General features: G+C 40.9%; 1 protein-coding gene across 3 annotated transcripts in view; it reads right to left on the bottom strand.

Annotated features, from left to right (window-relative positions):
• PPEF1 (protein phosphatase with EF-hand domain 1) overlaps window positions 1-17,682 on the bottom strand; it is a 113,877-nt gene that overhangs the window by 44,843 nt on the left and 51,352 nt on the right. For all 3 annotated transcript variants that reach the window (XM_032331525.1, XM_032331524.1, XM_032331526.1), the window contains 2 exons: window positions 11,895-12,009; window positions 7,988-8,034 (listed from right to left, as the gene is read on the bottom strand). In XM_032331525.1, the coding sequence (XP_032187416.1) occupies window positions 7,988-8,034; window positions 11,895-12,009 (162 nt within the window). The remainder of the gene's footprint in view (window positions 1-7,987; window positions 8,035-11,894; window positions 12,010-17,682) is intronic.

Below are 17,682 nucleotides of genomic sequence, written 5' to 3'. Positions count from 1 at the left end.
AAATGCTGTCCCTGCAGCCACATAAGTTAGCAATCTTGGAAATGGGTCCTTGAGCCCAGTCAACCTTTCAGATGACTGCAGCCCTGGTCGATAGTTTGACTATCACAGTATGAGAGACCCTAAGCCAGAATCATTTAGCTAAGCTGCACTCAAATTTCTGACCCACAGAAACTGGGAGACACTAAATGTTTATAGTTTTAAAACACTAAGTACTGGGGTAACTTGTTATGCAGCAATATATAATATACATATTTAGACAGATATATTAGACACTAAATATGTGGAAAATTGAATATTTAATCAGTGAATTTAATTTAATATGTAGATATAGGAAGAACTTTACATCCTATAAAGAGTACAGTTAATTTTTCATATGTCCAAGGAGACTTTATGAAAATCAATTATGTACTTGATTTCAAAGAAATCCTGAATAAATTCAAAATAGTAAACATTTCATAGGATATATTCTCATATTATAATCCAATAAAATTTTAACTAAATAATAAAAATATGATTCAAAGAATTCTAGCTCCTTTAATTAAGATCCTTGGAAATTAAAAAGTGTCATCTTAAGCATTAGATCAAAGAGAAAAGTAAAGGAAAATTACAAGTCGATAGAAGTCTCAATTAAAACTAAAATTAGAAAAGATGTGTGGGGGACACCTGGGTGACTCAGGCTGTTGAGTGCCCAACTTGGTTTCAGCTCAGGTCTTAATCTCATGAGTCATGAGATTGAGCCCCAAGGCAGGATCTCAATGATCAGGGGAATCTCCTCAACCAGAGATTTTCTCCCTCTGCTCCTCTTCAACTTTCTCTCTCTCAAGTAAATAAATAAATCTTTAAAAAAAAAAATAGATAAGATGTGTAGCTTTAAATACCTTCATTATTAAAGAAGATGCACATGAAAGATTATTCATCTGAGGAAATTAGGAACAGAACAATAAAGTCAATCAAATAAAGATAAAAGCTGAAATTAATGAAATAGAAAGCAAACAAAAAAGAAAAAAATACATAAATCTGAAAGGTGATTCTTTGAAAGAACAAATAAAATTGATAAACTCATCATGAGCCTGACTAAGGATAAGTGAAAAAAGAGAAAATTTAAAAATATGTAACAGGGCACCTGGATGGCTCAGTCGGTTGGGTGTCTGCCTTTGGCTCAGGTCATGATCACGGGCCCCTGAGTCAGGCTCCCAGATCAGCGTGGAGTCTGCTTGTCCCTCTCTCTCCTGCTCATGCTCTCTCTTTCTCTCAAATAAACAAATAAAAATCTTAAAAAAAAATTCTTTTTTTTTTGAAAAAACAATATGTAAGATTAAGGGTGTCTGACGGGCTCATCACTATAGCATATGACTCCTGATCTCGGGGTTGTGAGTTTGAGCCCCACACTGGGTGTAGAGATTACTCTAAAATCTTTTACGGGCACTTGGGTGGCTCAGTCGTTAAGCGTCTGCCTTCAGCTTGGGTCATGGTCCCAGGATCCTGGGATCAAGCCCCACGGCAGGCTCTCTGCTCAGTGGAGAATCTGCTTCTCCCTCTCCCACTCTCCCTGCTTGTGTTTTTTTTCTCACTATCTCTCTCTGTGTCAAATAAATAGATGGAATCTTTACAGAAGAAGAAGTTACAATTTAAAAATAAACAAACAAAATCTTTTAAAAATATGTAAGATTCAAAAGTAGAAAAAAAGACAGAGAGAACTAGACAAAAGTTACATATATGTAAACAATATAATATTGACATCTATGGCAATGTACTTTTATAGTCTAGAGAAATGGAGGATTTCCCTAAAAATAAAACTACGAGAACTGAGAACTGATTCAAAAGTAGAAAACTTGAATAGTACATCTCCCTGTGACTTTATAGCAGAGCTCTATCTCAATTTTCTTTTTCTTTTTTTTTTAAAGATTTTATTTATTTATTTGACAGACAGAGATCACAAGTAGACAGAAAGGCAGGCAGAGAGAGAGAGGGAAGCAGGCTCCCTGCTGAGCAGAAAGCCTAATGTGGGGCTTGATCCCAGGACTCTGAGATCATGACCTGAGCCAAAGGCAGAGGCTTAACCCACTGAGCCACCCAGGCACCCCCACATGACTTTATTTTTTACCTCTTTTGCAAACCCCATTTTAGAGGTCTGTTCTGACTGCAACACACCGCCTTAATCAACAAAGAAAAAGAATGGACTATTGGGGCAGCGTGCAGCATATCAGCAATAGAGAAAAAAGAAAATATTTAATGACCTTCTAGAGCAGAAAAGCATGGGTATGGAGGGTGGAGGACGGGAGGGAAGAGAAAGAAAAGGAAAACCAGGTAGCATGGCTTCCAGTGGACAGCATCGGTGTGACACTGTCAGGGTTAAGAGTTAATTAGATATTTTCTGTCCATGGGCACCTCTTTTTCAGCTTCAGGAAGTCCCCACTCACAGCATCAATTTAACAAACCAGTTTGCCAATACTTGATCTAAAACTCCCAGCTTCCCATTCAATGAGGGAAAAAAATGTCTTGTAATTTTAGCAAGGCTAATTGAGGCTCTGAATGAAGTATTTCACAATGGTCATTCTAATTAAGCAAAAGTGGCTGATAAAAATTAGCCTTTTCAGAAATAAAATCCAAAAATATAACTTAACTAATGCTGTGTAAATTGCTTCACTTGATGGTGTTTGAAGCCTTATGATATTGAGATGCTCTGTTAGCAAAGGTCTGCCATGATTACCAATGAAGAAAGCATTCTATTCAAAGCCAAATAGGACCATAGCTGAAAATATCTAGCTTAGTCTTAAGGTATTAAGTGATACAAATTGTAAGGACAACCAAATACGAAAGGGACCAAAATCTCAACACAAATAATCAAAAGCAATCATTGGTATGAATGCCATTATTTATTACAGGGCACTGCAAAAAATGTGTGACAATAAAATCTTCTCCGATCCTCCAAAACTTTCCTTCATGATTTAGGCACTTACTAAATGACTAAAATTTTTGAACGGGTTGTCTTAAATTCCGCCTCCTCCAGGAAGTCTTCCATGAGGTGAGGTGCCCCTCCAACATGCTACCTTGTAGCCTTGGGGTTATCTTTATCATTAATACATCCCACCCTGACCTGTCTTGTCTTTTTACTAGTTGGCCTTTTCCACTAGCCATGATGTCTCTGGGGCTGAGGACCGTAACTTAGTCATACTTGTCTTGCCAACCCTTAGCAGAGTACCTCACTCATAACAGGGGTTTAATAAACACATGTGAAATGAAGGAACTTCATATTCACCTTTGTATCTTCTCAGTTTTCACATAGTGCCTTGAACACTGCAAGGACCAGATAAAAGCGTAGTACATGAATCAATTTGTGGACAAACTAACTTTTGTATGTGATTGGTTGTAAGGATACAAATCTTAAACCAAACCAACTGCTTGGATGAAGAGAGTAATATGACAAGACATCTCAGGGACCCTCCACTGCAACTCCCCCTCTCAGGCTATGCCTTTGGCAGGCCCTGGGCCAGGCCCAATCCTGACAAGGAAGAAACGGCCTGGCCAAGCACTCACTGGAAGGTGAATAACAATTTTGCCTTAATTCAAAGCCTGGGGTTTTCCTGGTTTCTCTTTGGGGCTGACTGAGAGGAATCAGTCCGAGCATAATAAAAAAATTTAGGGATTCACAGCTCCAAAGATCTCCAGTGGTAGTTTGCCACGCTGTTCCCTGTGGTTCACGTTCAATCCGAATGTGAATAAAATACATCGTGAGAAATTAAATAAGAAAAAAGTAAAACAAACATCAGTTGATAATTTTACTAAATAATAATAAATAAAATTAGGATATATGAAATCACGGCCACTAGCTGCTTCTAAATAGAAGACAAGAGAGCCCGTGGCTTATGCTGAGACACCCTGCTCAGCGTTGCGGGGGTTAAACGAGAGGAAGGGCCGCACACAGGGCATCGCACATAATTGGGAATTAAAAACACACGTTGATGCATTGAGTTTTGCAGTGAGCATCACCTGCCGTCGCAGAAACCCTACCATTTCCTGAAGCCATTGAGAGAGGGCCTAGGTCAGAAGTGACAGCTGCCGTCAGTCCCCTGGGAGGCCACAGAGAGAAATCGGCCACTCCCTCTTTTCCTGCTTTGTTCGTAAGATGCACTTTCTTCCCCTCTTATGTGCTTTCCTGGCCCATTAAGCTTCTCTCAACTAATCTTCCTTTTTTTCCCCCCCTCATGTTCTTTTGTCCTCCTATACCTAAGACCCAATAATGATACTCATACTGTAAGTACTGCTAAGATGAATTTTCCAGATCACTGAAGCTTACTCCTTTAAAAGCTAAAACGCATTTTTAAATTACTTTAACCATTTTAACTCTGGGTTTTGAAAATGTGCCATTTGTTCTCTCCAGTTCTTAACAGAGTGTGCACCGCAGCCCTTGACGCTTTGCTGACACTGCAGGCTTATTGATCTCCGCATCCTCTCCGAACTTCTCACAAATACAGAACTCTCTTCCCTGCACATATTTCCTATCTCATACTTACAGGTCTAGATCTCTTCTGTCAGTGGGACCTTTACTTTTCATCATTGTCCTCATTTCTCACAACTGCCTCCCCCGCCCCCCCACAGTCCCTGATCTGCCGGGGTGGGCAGCAGACAGCCCCACTTGTAGCAAGAATGTGTCCGATAGGATTTTCCTGATAGAATGTTCCCTGGTCTTTGAGCAAGGGTCTGGGGCCCACACTGCAAGGAAAGGTTGCTGGATTTGTGTCAGTGATTTCAAGAACGCAGAGACCCTTTCTCCTTAATTGTGTCAGTTTGGGACCGCAGAGCAGAGCCAAGTGAAGGTAAGTACAGTACACGGGAGTCGGCCCCCCGGAGAGGGGACTGTCACAGTCCCTTGTATTCAGGTAGAAACATTCTTTCCCTGAATAGTTTGCGCGCCTGGTTTCAGGGCACACTGTACCCCTGCGATCCTATTATCGTTCCTCATTTAAACTTCAGGAAAAAAAAAAAAAAGAAACAGAAAAAGGCTGACTTTGGCGAGTGAGATCATCACGTGAAGGCGCTTACTCAGTCATCTCCGCGTGACTGTCCTTTCTTCCCCGGGCCTGCGGCTCCGGTCCCTCGCTACCCTCGCTGCCCCTAAGCCGCGTGACTGGCCATCATCATGGGCCCACCAGGTTCTTCCCTTCTTAGACACCATTAAGGACAGCACCTTTTCAGCTTCTTAGAGTGGAACCCCATTGTCATCAGTGGCTCGTTCCTCAGTTTCCCCTTTCAAACCAGGCAATTTCAAGATTTGGGTGCGCGTGCTTTATCCCACAGCCAAGATGCATTTTAGCTGCTTCTCGCTCCCGCATTTAAAACTCGAATTCATGTTTTCCAAACATCCCTCTCACCTCCCTCTCCCCAAATCCCTCCCAAACGAGGGTGCCCTACTCTTCTGCTGGGCTCTCGGTCCCCACTCTGGAACGCTGTCGTCGGTTAACTCTCAAAATACTTCTTGCTTTCATGTGAATGCTATTTTTCACCTTTCATTCTTTTTATGGTATCTCTTACCACCCACCTCCTCCTGTTCAGTCTTTACGTTAGCACTTTCCAGTTTTAAAATGTTCCATACTGCTCTGCCGATAGAATTAAAGAAACACGTTGCAATTCTCGTTTCTCGTCTGTCTACTCCCAAGTCCCTTCCCCCACCACATCTTAATCTCTTCAACTACCCCTCAAGAAATTTGCAATTCTAAATGCCTCAGAAGCCATTTCTCCCATCTAATTTACTCGACTATTTCCCTTTTTATATATCTCCCCAAACCTCTAAAAACATAATGGCTGGATTTTCTCTTGTGGATGTTCCCCATCTCCTCCTGCCCCCTCTTCCTCCCTCTGACTGTCACTGCCAACAGCAGCAGGACTGAACTTCGGAACATTTTATATGGTGCCATGAACTGAGGTAAACAAATCTCGCTCCCTGAACTGTGTAACTCCTTAGCTTCCTCTCACCAGTCCGTTCTCTCACTGCTCCCACAGCTTTCCAATTTGGCCAGTAGAATCCCCATTTTATGGTAAATAAACTCTCTTCTGCCTTCAACTCATTCAGAAGATTTCCCTCGGGAAGTCTGGGCCTCCCCTAAGAAGGCTGCTGGACTCCTGGAAGGACAGGACTCATTCCCCCACAGGATGGAGCTGGGGGCGGTTCATAGGCTCCTCAGAGCCACTAAAAAACCAGCATTTTGGGGCGCCTGGGTGGCTCAGTGGGTTAAAGCCTCTGCCTTCAGCTCAGGTCATGATCCCGGGGTCCTGGGATCAAGCCCCACATCGGGCTCTCTGCTCAGCAGGGAGCCTGCTTCCTCCTCTCTCTCTGCCTGCCTCTCTGCCTGCTTGTGATCTGTCTCTGCCAAAGAAATAAATAAAATCTTAAAAAAAAAAAAAAAAAACCAGCATTTTGTCAGCCTCCGCTAAAAGCCCCTCCTACGACTTCTGACTAGCCTTCCTTCCCCTGCTCCTCACCTCACAGTCCTGTGGCAGATTCACTGAACACAACCTGCTTTCCACATCCTCGACCCCCTCATCTCCAATCTGGACTCCATCTTGGACACACTCGTCTCCTATGACTCCTCCTCGACAACTTCGCACCCTCCCTGCTTCCCAAGGCCCTTGCCTCAGCCTGTCTGCCCAGTCCTGGCCTCCCATTTCTCCTAGTTGACTGGCCCATCCTGACTTCTCTTTCTTCCCTGCCCAGCTTGGAGTCTGTGCTTGACCTCAGGAACTGCTCTCTTACTAGCACCATCAGCTAGCTCTCTACCAGAAAAACTTCGGCTGGACTTCCTGGCACCAACCTAACTTCCAGGGCAGCCTCCTACTTCCTCTGCTCCTGTTCTCCAGCTACCAGGCTCTGGATCCTTCCTTAGGTCTCCTGCCGTCCCCACTGAGGTCCTAAGTGCCAGCTCCGTTCATCCGCTCCCGGGTTAGCCCACTCCGTTCCCTTCTAAGCTTCCACTCCAAATGAATGGAATTAAAACCTCACATTTCTGTTATAATTTATTACTTTAAAAAATGCTTTTGGATATTTGTTATTTTATCCATAAGACCACCTTTTGTGGGGTGAAAGCTCAAGAATATTACAGCCCCCCCCCCAAAAAAAATTGAGTTTCATAGAGGTTACATGGCTCACTTAAGCTCTCACAGTCTCCAAAGAATAGAAATGATTGGCCATCCCAATAATCAGAATATATTTTCTTTCCACTACCTGAGACACCTATGCTGTGCCCAGTTATTCAACGGGCTAGCTGGGGGGGGGGGGGCGCAGGGGGACCGACACAGGGATCAACAGGAGACATCAAGAGATGAAGGCAGGGGTCACCTCAGGATCAGTTGTCCCGAAAGCAAATATTCAGGTTGTCACTGCTGGCTCAGAAACAAATTCCACTGCAGAGATGCAGAGAAACCCCACACCAGCCATGCTGCTCTGTGCCCTCTGTTGAGGCCTCCACAACTCAAACCCAACAAATGAAGAGGAGTCATAGCGCTGAGCTCAGCGATGGTGAATCAGGGTAAAGAAGAGAGCAATTCGGAATTTACTGAGTGGGGCACTCCCTTCCTGCATAATTAGTGTGCTTCGGAAGAGAAGACTGGTATGTGACATGCTCACTTCCCAACAAAATAAAAGCTCAACAGATTGCTCGCCTTCCCATCCTGCATCACTGAGACTTCTCTGAGGTGATAAAGTCATAAATGCAATCTGAGAAAGATAAATGGGCAAATCCCAGGGGATATATAGATAACAGTAATACTGAACAAGGACGCAGATTAAATTTTTTAAAGATTTTTTGTTTAAATATGTGTCACAAAGCCAAAAGATATCCCTCTACAAATATTTCGGCTTCTTAGGAAAAAAACTGTTACATACATCTGTATTTGTCCATATCCCTAGGAAAGCCAACATTGTTATCTCCCCTACCACTGCCCTCCCCCGCCCCAACAAAAAACACCACTATTTAGCAAAATAATTATTTACCTTATAGAAGATCAAAAAAAGATCATCCAGTTTCCCATGCAAATCACCTGGAGTGCAAATGAAAAAAATCACTATTCAGTAGGAAACAAGAAAACACACAGTCCGTTACAGAACTTTGAAACTGACATGCTGCCGATATATTCCCAAGTATTCTCAGCGCATTGGGTTTTTACCCTATGATGGTACTGATGCAACAGTTTGTTTTCATAGCTCTCTTCTTGTCCCCTTTCCTACGACGGATGGCATCTGATGTCGGACAGCATCTGATGTTCCAATTACCTGTTGGCGCCTACCTTGTACGCAGTGCTTAGCTTCCTCTAGGGCCAAGCGCTGCATTAAGAGTTTACATGAATTCTCCTATTCAATCCTTACAACAGCTCTATGAGATGGGTATTATTTTCATCATTCTGAGGTTACAAAGGAGGCTCAGAGTAGTTAATTGATGCAAAATTACCCAGCTACCAAAAGTATCAGAGCTGGAATTCAAACCTAACTTTATCTCACTCCAAACTCAAGCTCTTAGCAATTTTTTGGTATTGTTTACACTATAATCTGGAGGAGAGCAGCATTAATATCTGTCAGTTCGCATTAAGTCCCCAGTGCCTCTCCTAGTACGTGATGCATGACAGACACTCGATAAATAAATTTAATTGCTAAATGCACAGCTTTTTAAAGCCATGTATTTAAAGCCACATATTAGGGGCATCTGGGTGGCTCAGTGGGTTAAAGCCTCTGCCTTCAGCTCGGGTCATGATCCCAGGGTCCTGGGATGGAGCCCCGCACCTGGGATCAGCTCTCTGCTCAGCAGGGAGCCTGCTTCCCTTTGTCTCTCTGCCTGTCTCTCTGCCTACGTGCTTTCTCTGTCTGTCAAATAAATAAATAAAATCTTTTAAAAAATATTATTAAAGCCACATATTAGAGAATATGCTCTAGCAACAATATCTAAAAATTTAAAAATTGTGAGTTGACATTGTTTTGATGAGACAGTTACAGGAAGTAAAAATGCAAGCATGGCTTTATGGAACTCAGCTAATGAAGGGAAACCATATGAATATATGAAGCCATTAATTAAAAATTAAGAGTGAATATATTAATGAAAAGCCCTATTTGGATAACTATTTCTAGGTAAAATATCTGTGTTTCATAGGCCCTGATCATTAATTGTTTTCTTTGTATTCAACTTGATTACCAGATAGAATTTAATATAGAAATATCTTTCCCCAGTTTGCTTGAAATCCCACAACCAAAATTAATCAAATATACACAACAAAAGACTCTGATTATGAGAATAATAAAAGTCCTATGTCACCAGCACTTAATTTATAAAATGACTATAATAGTAAGAGCAAATTAATGCTATTGTATACTTAAATCTTATTGCTTTCATATGATCTTACTCCAAATATAAGGAAATAAAAATGGAAGGACTTTATATATTTTGGATTATTTTATTTTCCTAATTTTCCTCAGGGTGACTTGTCTTTCAAGGATTTGGGTGGACAAAATTGTTGCAGCTGGCATGCTAAAAAATGAATTGGTGGGGCGCCTGGGTGGCTCAGTGGGTTAAGCCACTGCCTTCGGCTCAGGTCATGATCTCAGGGTCCTGGGATCGAGCCCCACATCGGGCTCTCTGCTCAGCAGGGAGCCTGCTCCCCCCCACCCCGCCTGCCTCTGCCTACTTGTGATCTCTCTCGCTCTCTGTCAAATAAAAAAATAAATAAAATCTTTTTTTAAAAAATGAATTGGTTTCCGCATATTAGGAATTGAGGTATATAGATATTTTTAACTTCTAGATGGACTGCAATAGATAAAACTTGATGTATCACAGAAAGATAGCCACAGAGAGCTATTTCCACTGCAAACAAAAACATGAACACAGAATTAGTTATCTTTTATAACATAACTAGAAACTAAAACACCTTCTACGTTGCATGAGTGTTGAGAACTACGTAGCAGGTTGAGATGTTCATTTAAAAGAATGCATCTGGAAATTAAAATAAAGGTAAAATTTCATCACACTTTCTCTTCCTCTTCTAGTACTATCTTAAACAGATGTTTTTGAAAATATAGCCCCAATTTTGAATTTTAAATGATGACCAAATTTATCTAAGTTTAATGAGGCTATAAAGACCAACAATAATAATTTCTCTGCTAAGGGAACCTATTGGCCTTGGCTTTTCCCTCTAGCAATGGTGCTACATGGAAAAATGTCTGGAAATAAGTGCCCAAGATATGGAGATCTTTAAGTAAATGAACTGTCCAATCAATTCATTCCCGTCTTTCTCTCATAATGGAAAATGAAACATCAGTCTGAGAGATGCGTGATGGGAGTTGAGAGAGTAGCAGATACGGGGTTGGCCTAACGCCAGATGCAAAGGACCTGATTTTTGACTCTGACCCTGCTACTAATCAGCTGAGTGAGCCTGGGGGTGAGGGGTGGGGGTGGGGAGAGTCACCGCATAGAAATGCAGGGCAAGAGCAGTGCCTGGCTGACTGTCGGTGGACCATGGGACTCTTGGTCTTAGGGTTGTAAGTTTGAGTCCCACATTGAGTATAGAGATTACTGAAAAACAGAATCTTTAGAAAAAAGAAAAAAAGAAAGAGAGAGAGGAAAGAATGTAGGGAAGGCAGTACATTTTCCTTTTCCTCTCTGGGCCTCAATTTCATCCACAAGAACAAGTGATAGGCTGTTCTCAGTAAGAACTGCTTGGATCTTACACTGTATAATGTCAGGACTCCCTCGCCCTCTAATTCACATCTTCTTCTAAATCTTTTTACCCAAAGATAAATCTACAGTGGAAACTGCAGGTATACTGGAAACATGTGGGAGCGGATCTCAATCTCTGCTTGGTTTACTGTATCTAGCCCTGGCTCCACGGGCTCCCTGGGTGGGCACAGCTCCCTGAGCTTCACGCGCCCGCCCCCCACCGAAGTCTAAAGCTCTGTGAAAAGTAAGAGCCCGTCAGGCCTTGGATAAAAGCCCCCCCTCCCCCGCTGAGATGCATCATCTGTCAGGCAGAGGTGCGGGGCCCATTCGGTTGGAATCGAACTCGTGAAGGTGCGTCCGAAGCCGGAGTCTGGGCACATGCCCCGTACCGGATACCAATGCGTCGAGTCCCTACCACCGCTACGAGGCGCTAGCGAGGCAAACGGTTTGACTACATTGTCAAACCCACTTCTACCTGCCAGCAGAAAAGAAACACAGGCTAAAATTGATTTGGAAAATCACAATCACTGTTTTGTAACTTAAGGGCCTAATTAGAAGTTAAGGGAATCGCTATTCCTTCCACGCACCCCATTCTCAGACAGTTGCAAGCCCGCTGAACACCAACTGTGTTGAATTTCACTGTGTACTGTTTCTGGAAGCAATATCCTGCCAGGCTGGCCTATACGATAACAAAATCTCAAGTCTTGTTATTTAGAAGAACAAGGAACAGATTTCTGGGACATTCCCACTCTTCTAAAAGCTGCAGCGACCAGTTGGAAAAATCTAAAACGGCAGCCAAGGGCAGAGAAGAATTTAATCTCCACCCGGCCTTGGGCTTTTCGCCTGCCAGCATCAGTGGCACGCATGAGGCCCACCTAGGAAAAGGAACACGGAACGAAGATAATGAGAGCTAGACGGAGGGCAGAGAACGCTTATGCCACCCATGGGTGGTTTTCCATATTAAAATGCTGCCTGCCTTTATAAAAAGCTATGAGTTCTTTAATTTCTCACATAATTAATTCCTGCCAGCTGGTATGCAAAACAAAGACAAGATGGGGAACAGTATTATCATGATAGATCGCTCTATATTAACACTTCTCCCTTAATACAGTCCAATTTACACAGTTTTCAAGCTAAGTAAATGAGGTAGAACCAAGACGTTCCTAAATATTAATTCGGCAGCTCCACTCCGAAACTTACCACAGATTGTTATCTCTTTGGTGGGAGAAGTTTTGACTTGAGTGAAGTTCGGCATTTGCTTCAGGACTCTCTTTGTTTCAAAGAGCACCTCTAGGACATAATGCGCGTGAAGAATCTGTGGGCGGGGCAGAGGAAATGCATACAGTGAACTAGTAAGAAAGGCAGGACAGGGTAGAAAGCTGTAAGAGGGGAGCATACGAGCCCATTTCAGGAAGCTGGATTACAGGATAATCTCTAAATGAGTCTCAGATAGATTATTCTAGTACTGTGTCTGGCATACAGGAAGCCATCACTAGAGATCTGTAAACGGAATGAATGAATGGTTCCTAGGGCATTTACACTTTCCTGTTCTTAACTGACATCGCCCATTCACAAAACGTCTCTGATGGTTCTCGGTCCTTAAAGCCCAGGAGACATGACAGGGAAAAAAAAGGAGACTGCCTTGCTCCAGGGAAACAGGCAGACAAAAATGAATCCATAGAAGAGAAGGAAGAACAGGACAAAGAGAGAGGGAGAGCGACTGTGGAAGCGGGGCTCCTTGGCATTTGTTTGGGACATCCTGCCACCTGGAGTGGCAACCAGGTGGTGGCGCTGGCTTCACAGATCTCCCAAGGCAGCCGGAGCAGCCCCAAGGAACCCCTGAGCCAAGAATCCCAGGTGGCTCAATGCTGGGTGCACAGACGTGAGCATATACAGAACAGCAAGTGCATTTATATACTAGTCTAAATATAAAACCTATTCCAAACCCAAATAAACCATTTGCATCACCTCCTATTATGACTATTCCGCTGCCCTCCTCCAGTTACAGTGATGACGACATCATCGTTTGGACAGATTGACTCCGCTTTCTCCGCTGGGCTTTTGTTTGTTTGTTTTAAATCCAGTGTGTTAGTCTCTCTTTTTAAAAAAAGTATAATATATTCCAAATACATAATTCCCAAAGAAACAGAGCCGATGCAAATGTAACAGATGCTAACACCACTTCATGGGTCAGGACTGTTCCCACGACTTGAAAGGGGCTAGCCAAAATCGATATGTGCCATGAGTGCCAAATACGTACTCGTTTTCAAAGACTTGGTGTGTGAAAAAATAAAAAAGTAAAAAGTCTCATTAAAAACTTTAACTTGGACTACATGTCAAAATGATAATAATTTCATCTGTTGGATTAAATAAAGTATTAAAGTCATTTTCTTTTTTTAACATTTTTTAAAGTTTTCTTATTTTAGTAATCTTTACACCCACATATAAATTATATAAATAATTTATATATGATATAGAATAATTATATAAATTATATAAATATAATATAATAGATTTTATTTCTGTTGGACGCCACTGGTTTAGATTATTAAAGGCTGAGAAGGATCATTTCTACATACTGTTCAGATACTGCTTTGGGTAAGGGTTTCAGAACAGATGGAATCCTTTGCTCCTTTGGAAAAATCTGGTCTCATGGTATCTTAAAATTTTTATTTGCATAGCTATTAAAATGACAAAACTATTTCCTATCCCAGACCCCAAAAACATGATTTAAGTTTAGAGAATTTTCTCGATTAAATCTACATTTTTTTTTTTTAAGGCAGAGAGCAAGGCGAGGGGCAGAGGGAAAGGGAGAGAGAGAAGCTTTTTTAATTAACTTATAATGTATTATTTGTTTCAAGGGTACAGGTCTGTGATTCATCCGTCTTACATAATTCACAGCACTCACCATAGCACATAACCCTCCCCAATGTCTATCACCCAGCACCCCCATCTTTCCAACCCCCCTCCCTTCTGGCAACCCTCAGTTTGTTTCCTGAGATTAAGAGTCTCTTATGGTTTGTCTCCCTCTCTGGTGGGAGAGAGAATCTTTAAGCAGGCTCTGTACCCAGCAGGGAGCCCAACATAGGACTCAATCCCATGACCCTGAGATCATGACCTGAGCAGGAATCAAGAGTAAGGCACTTAACTGACTGAGCCAACTAGATGCCCCTGATTAAGTATACTTGTTAAGGACAGGAATCAGGATTTGAAAGCAATGTGAGAATTAGGAGGAAAGATGGATGTTGATGAGTGGAGAGACACATATTTCCTGACTCCCCAAGACCTAATGAACTGCTAAAGATTTTTCCTACAAAAGCATTTTATTTATTTTTTTTAAAAGATTTTATTTATTTATTTATTTGACACAGAGAGAGAGATCACAAGTAGGCAGAGAGGCAGGAAGGGGGGGCGGAAGCAGGCTCCCTGCCAAGCAGAGAGCCCAATGTGGGGTTCGATCCCAGGACCCCGAGATCAGGACCTGAGCCAAAGGCAGAGGCTTAACCCACTGAGCCACCCAGGCGCCCCTACTACAAAAGCATTTTAAATCCATTCAATCCACAACTTGAGTCAAATCTTGAATGTGAACTTTCCTTTAGCTCCATTTTAAAGGAACAGGTAAAATACCTTAATACAATGACTTATTTCACTTTGCACATTTAGTCTACTGATTCCCAAGACTGGCTTCAGTGTCACCTGAACTTGCCACTGCAGATTTTCTGGTCCATTTGTAGCACTAATCAGAGTAACTGGTGTCTGAAAGGGCAGTTTTGTTTTGTAAGTTAAAAAAAAAAAAAAATCACTGAGAATATATTACAACAAAAAATTCCTATTATTAAAATGGTTTTTCAAAAATAAAATAAAATAAATAAAATGGGTTTTCTCGGTCCTTTTTCTTTCCTTTTCCTTTTTTTTCACTTTATTATTATTATTTTTTTAAGTAATCTCTACATCCAGCATGGGGCTCAAACTCACAATCCTGAGATCAAGAGTTGCATGCTCCACTGACTGAGCCAGCAGGGTGCCCCGGTTCCTTTATCAACAGGCTAAAATGATGTGGCTAATGTCAGTATTTGCTTACAATGCTGTCTTTCAATAGCATTATAATTGTGTTTACAGTTGCAATATTTTATTTTTTTAAGATCTTATTTATTTATTTGACAGACAGAGATACCAAGCAGGCAGAGAGGCAGGCAGAGAGAGAGGAAGGGAAGCAGGCCCCCTGCCGAGCAGAGAGAGCCCACGTGGGGCTCGATTCCAGGATCCTGGAATCATGACTGGAGCCAAAGGCAGAGGCTTTAACCCACCCAGGCATCCCTACAGTTGCAATATTAAATATTCAAAAAAGTTAAATTGGTTTCTACATTTATAGAGCTGATCAGAGTAAATAGCACCTGAAATAAAATATTCATATTCTTTTAAAGGAAATGAGGGAGGAAAATACTACTTTTAAAAGATATTTCTTCGTATCAAATAACGAGCTTTTAAATGAAGAAAAATCTCATTTTTTAAGTTGAGATAAAAAGTTAAATAGTAAAAAGGAGTATAACTGAAAAGCAATTTTCTTTCTTCTCCAGACCTCAGTCTCTGTCCCCAGAAACAACCACTGTTAAGAGTGCCTTCATTATCTTTCCAAGACAAATTCTACCTGTTTGCAAGCATATAAAATTAATATAACCACATAAAAATATGTAATATTAATATATATATTCTATTCTATAAGTATATAGAGTATATTCCTACAAAGGAATGTTATTCAACTAAAAGTAGTAATGAAATACTGAGATATGCTAAAACATGGATGAATTCTGAATACATTTTGCCAAGGGAAGGCAGACATAAAAGGTCACATATTATATGATTCTATTTATATGAAATGTCCAAATTAGGCAAATTTGTAGAAAGAAAAGGCAAATTAGTGGTTGCCAGGGGCTAGGGAGAAGGGGCAATGGGGAGTGACTGCTTGATGTACAGGGTTTTGTTTTGGGGTGATGAAATCTTCTGGAATTAGATAGTGGTGTTGGTTGCACAACATTTTGAATATACTAAAAACTGTTCAACTGTACACTTTTAAATGGTTAAAATGTTCTATTTTATGTTATGTGAATTTTGTCTTAGTTTTTAAAAATCAAAAAATGTATATAATACTTAATTTTTTTTTTATAGATGGGAACACACTGTACTCTATGTTGAACCTTCCAGGTTTCCCTTAACAACATATATTTCTCTTTTTTATAAAGTCAAAATTACTGATCTTTTCTGTTATACTCCTTGGATTTTTGTCATATCGTTTCTCTCTTTGAACATATTAACCATATTTATCTTAAACTCTGAGTTTGATAATTTCGGTCTGTTTCTGTTGTTTGTTGTTTGCCTCAGTTTTCTGTCATGAATCTTGTATCTTCCTATGCCTGGTTAACATGGTATTGAGTTCTGGACCTCGTACGTGACAATTTGAAGAAATAATTTGAGGCCAATTTCTTTCTAGAGAGGATTTACTTTTTCATTTGGCAGGTGGCTAGGAACTCCTGCTATCTAGAATAATCTCAATTTAATTTCAGGAATTAGATGATTCCAAGCTTTGCTTCATCCCCACAGAGACAGTATACTTATAGTTCACTCTTACTCCTAGGGTATGCCCTTAGGGTCCAAACCTGAGAATGAGGGTTTTGGTGTAATGTCAGAGAAAATAATGGAATAGGTAGCTCATAGGTCCTATCCTATTCTGCTCCACAGAAGCACTGAAAACTCAAGCAAAAAACAAACAAACAAACAAAGAGTCAAAATCAACTCTCGCAGAACTTTGGAAAACAAAGTTCAGAGCAACCAAGAAAAGGCTGAATCAAGAAAAAGGTAACTTAAAAATCCTAGTGCAAGCAGAGAGTAAAGGGTAAAATAGGTTTGTAAACAGCATAGCTGGGCAGTGAAGAAGTGTACCAACACAGAGCCTATCTGCAAAGACTAGGCTTATCTTTGCTTCTATCTCTCTACCATGTTCTTTCTTTCATTCTCTCTCTTGGGCTCCTGGTGTTCAAGGAAATCTCCATCAAATACTAGCTGAACACAAGCTAAAAGAACAAAGATTTCAGAGACCTCACACACAACTAGACCAAGCATACATCTATAGAACACTCCACCCAACAACATCAGGCTCCACATTTTTTTAACAAGAGCACATGGAACATTCTCCAGGATAGACCGGATATTAGGCCTCCAAACAAGCCTTAATAAATTGAAAAAGATTGGAACCAAGCGAAGTTTCTTCTCTGATCACAATGGAATGAAGCTTGAAATCAATAACAGAAGGAAAATTGAAAAAGTCACAAATATGTAGAAATTAAACAACATACGCAAACAATAGGTCAAAGAAGAAATCACAAAGGAAATTAGAAACTACTTTGAGATGAACAAAAATGAAAATGTTACATACCAAAATATATGGGAGGCATCAAAAGCAATGCTCAGAGAGAAATATATAATTGCAAATGCCTACATTAAAAGAAAGATCTCTGGGGTGCCTGGGTGGCTCAGTGGGTTGAGTCTCTGCCTTCAGCTCAGGTCATGATCTCAGGGTCCTGGGATCAAGCCCCGCATCAGGCTCTCTGCTAGGTGGGGAACCTGCCTCCCCCCACCCGCCTGCCTTTCTGCCTACTTGTGATCTCTCTCCCTGTCAAATAAATAAATGAAATGTTTCTGTGTGTGTGTGTGTATGTCAATTTAGCAACAGATAAAAATTTATTAGGGATGTTTATAATACATCATACATATTATTACCCTAACTTTTTTATATTAAATTTTTACATGCTCTAAAATTATAAATTATTTTATTTTGTTCATGTTATGGCAGTAAGAGATATTTAATGAAAGCCTACAGAAAGATAAAAATATAAAGTTCATAGGTGTTTTTCTCCATTTCTCTCTATATTTAATCATTATCAATGATTTTTTTTTAAATTACATGGAGAAAGGAAGAAAGCCCAAGTTTTCA

The sequence above is a fragment of the Mustela erminea genome, chromosome X (genome assembly GCF_009829155.1).
Source record: "Mustela erminea isolate mMusErm1 chromosome X, mMusErm1.Pri, whole genome shotgun sequence".
Classification (NCBI taxonomy): domain Eukaryota; kingdom Metazoa; phylum Chordata; class Mammalia; order Carnivora; family Mustelidae; genus Mustela; species Mustela erminea.
This window is presented reverse-complemented; position numbering and strand designations above follow the sequence as displayed.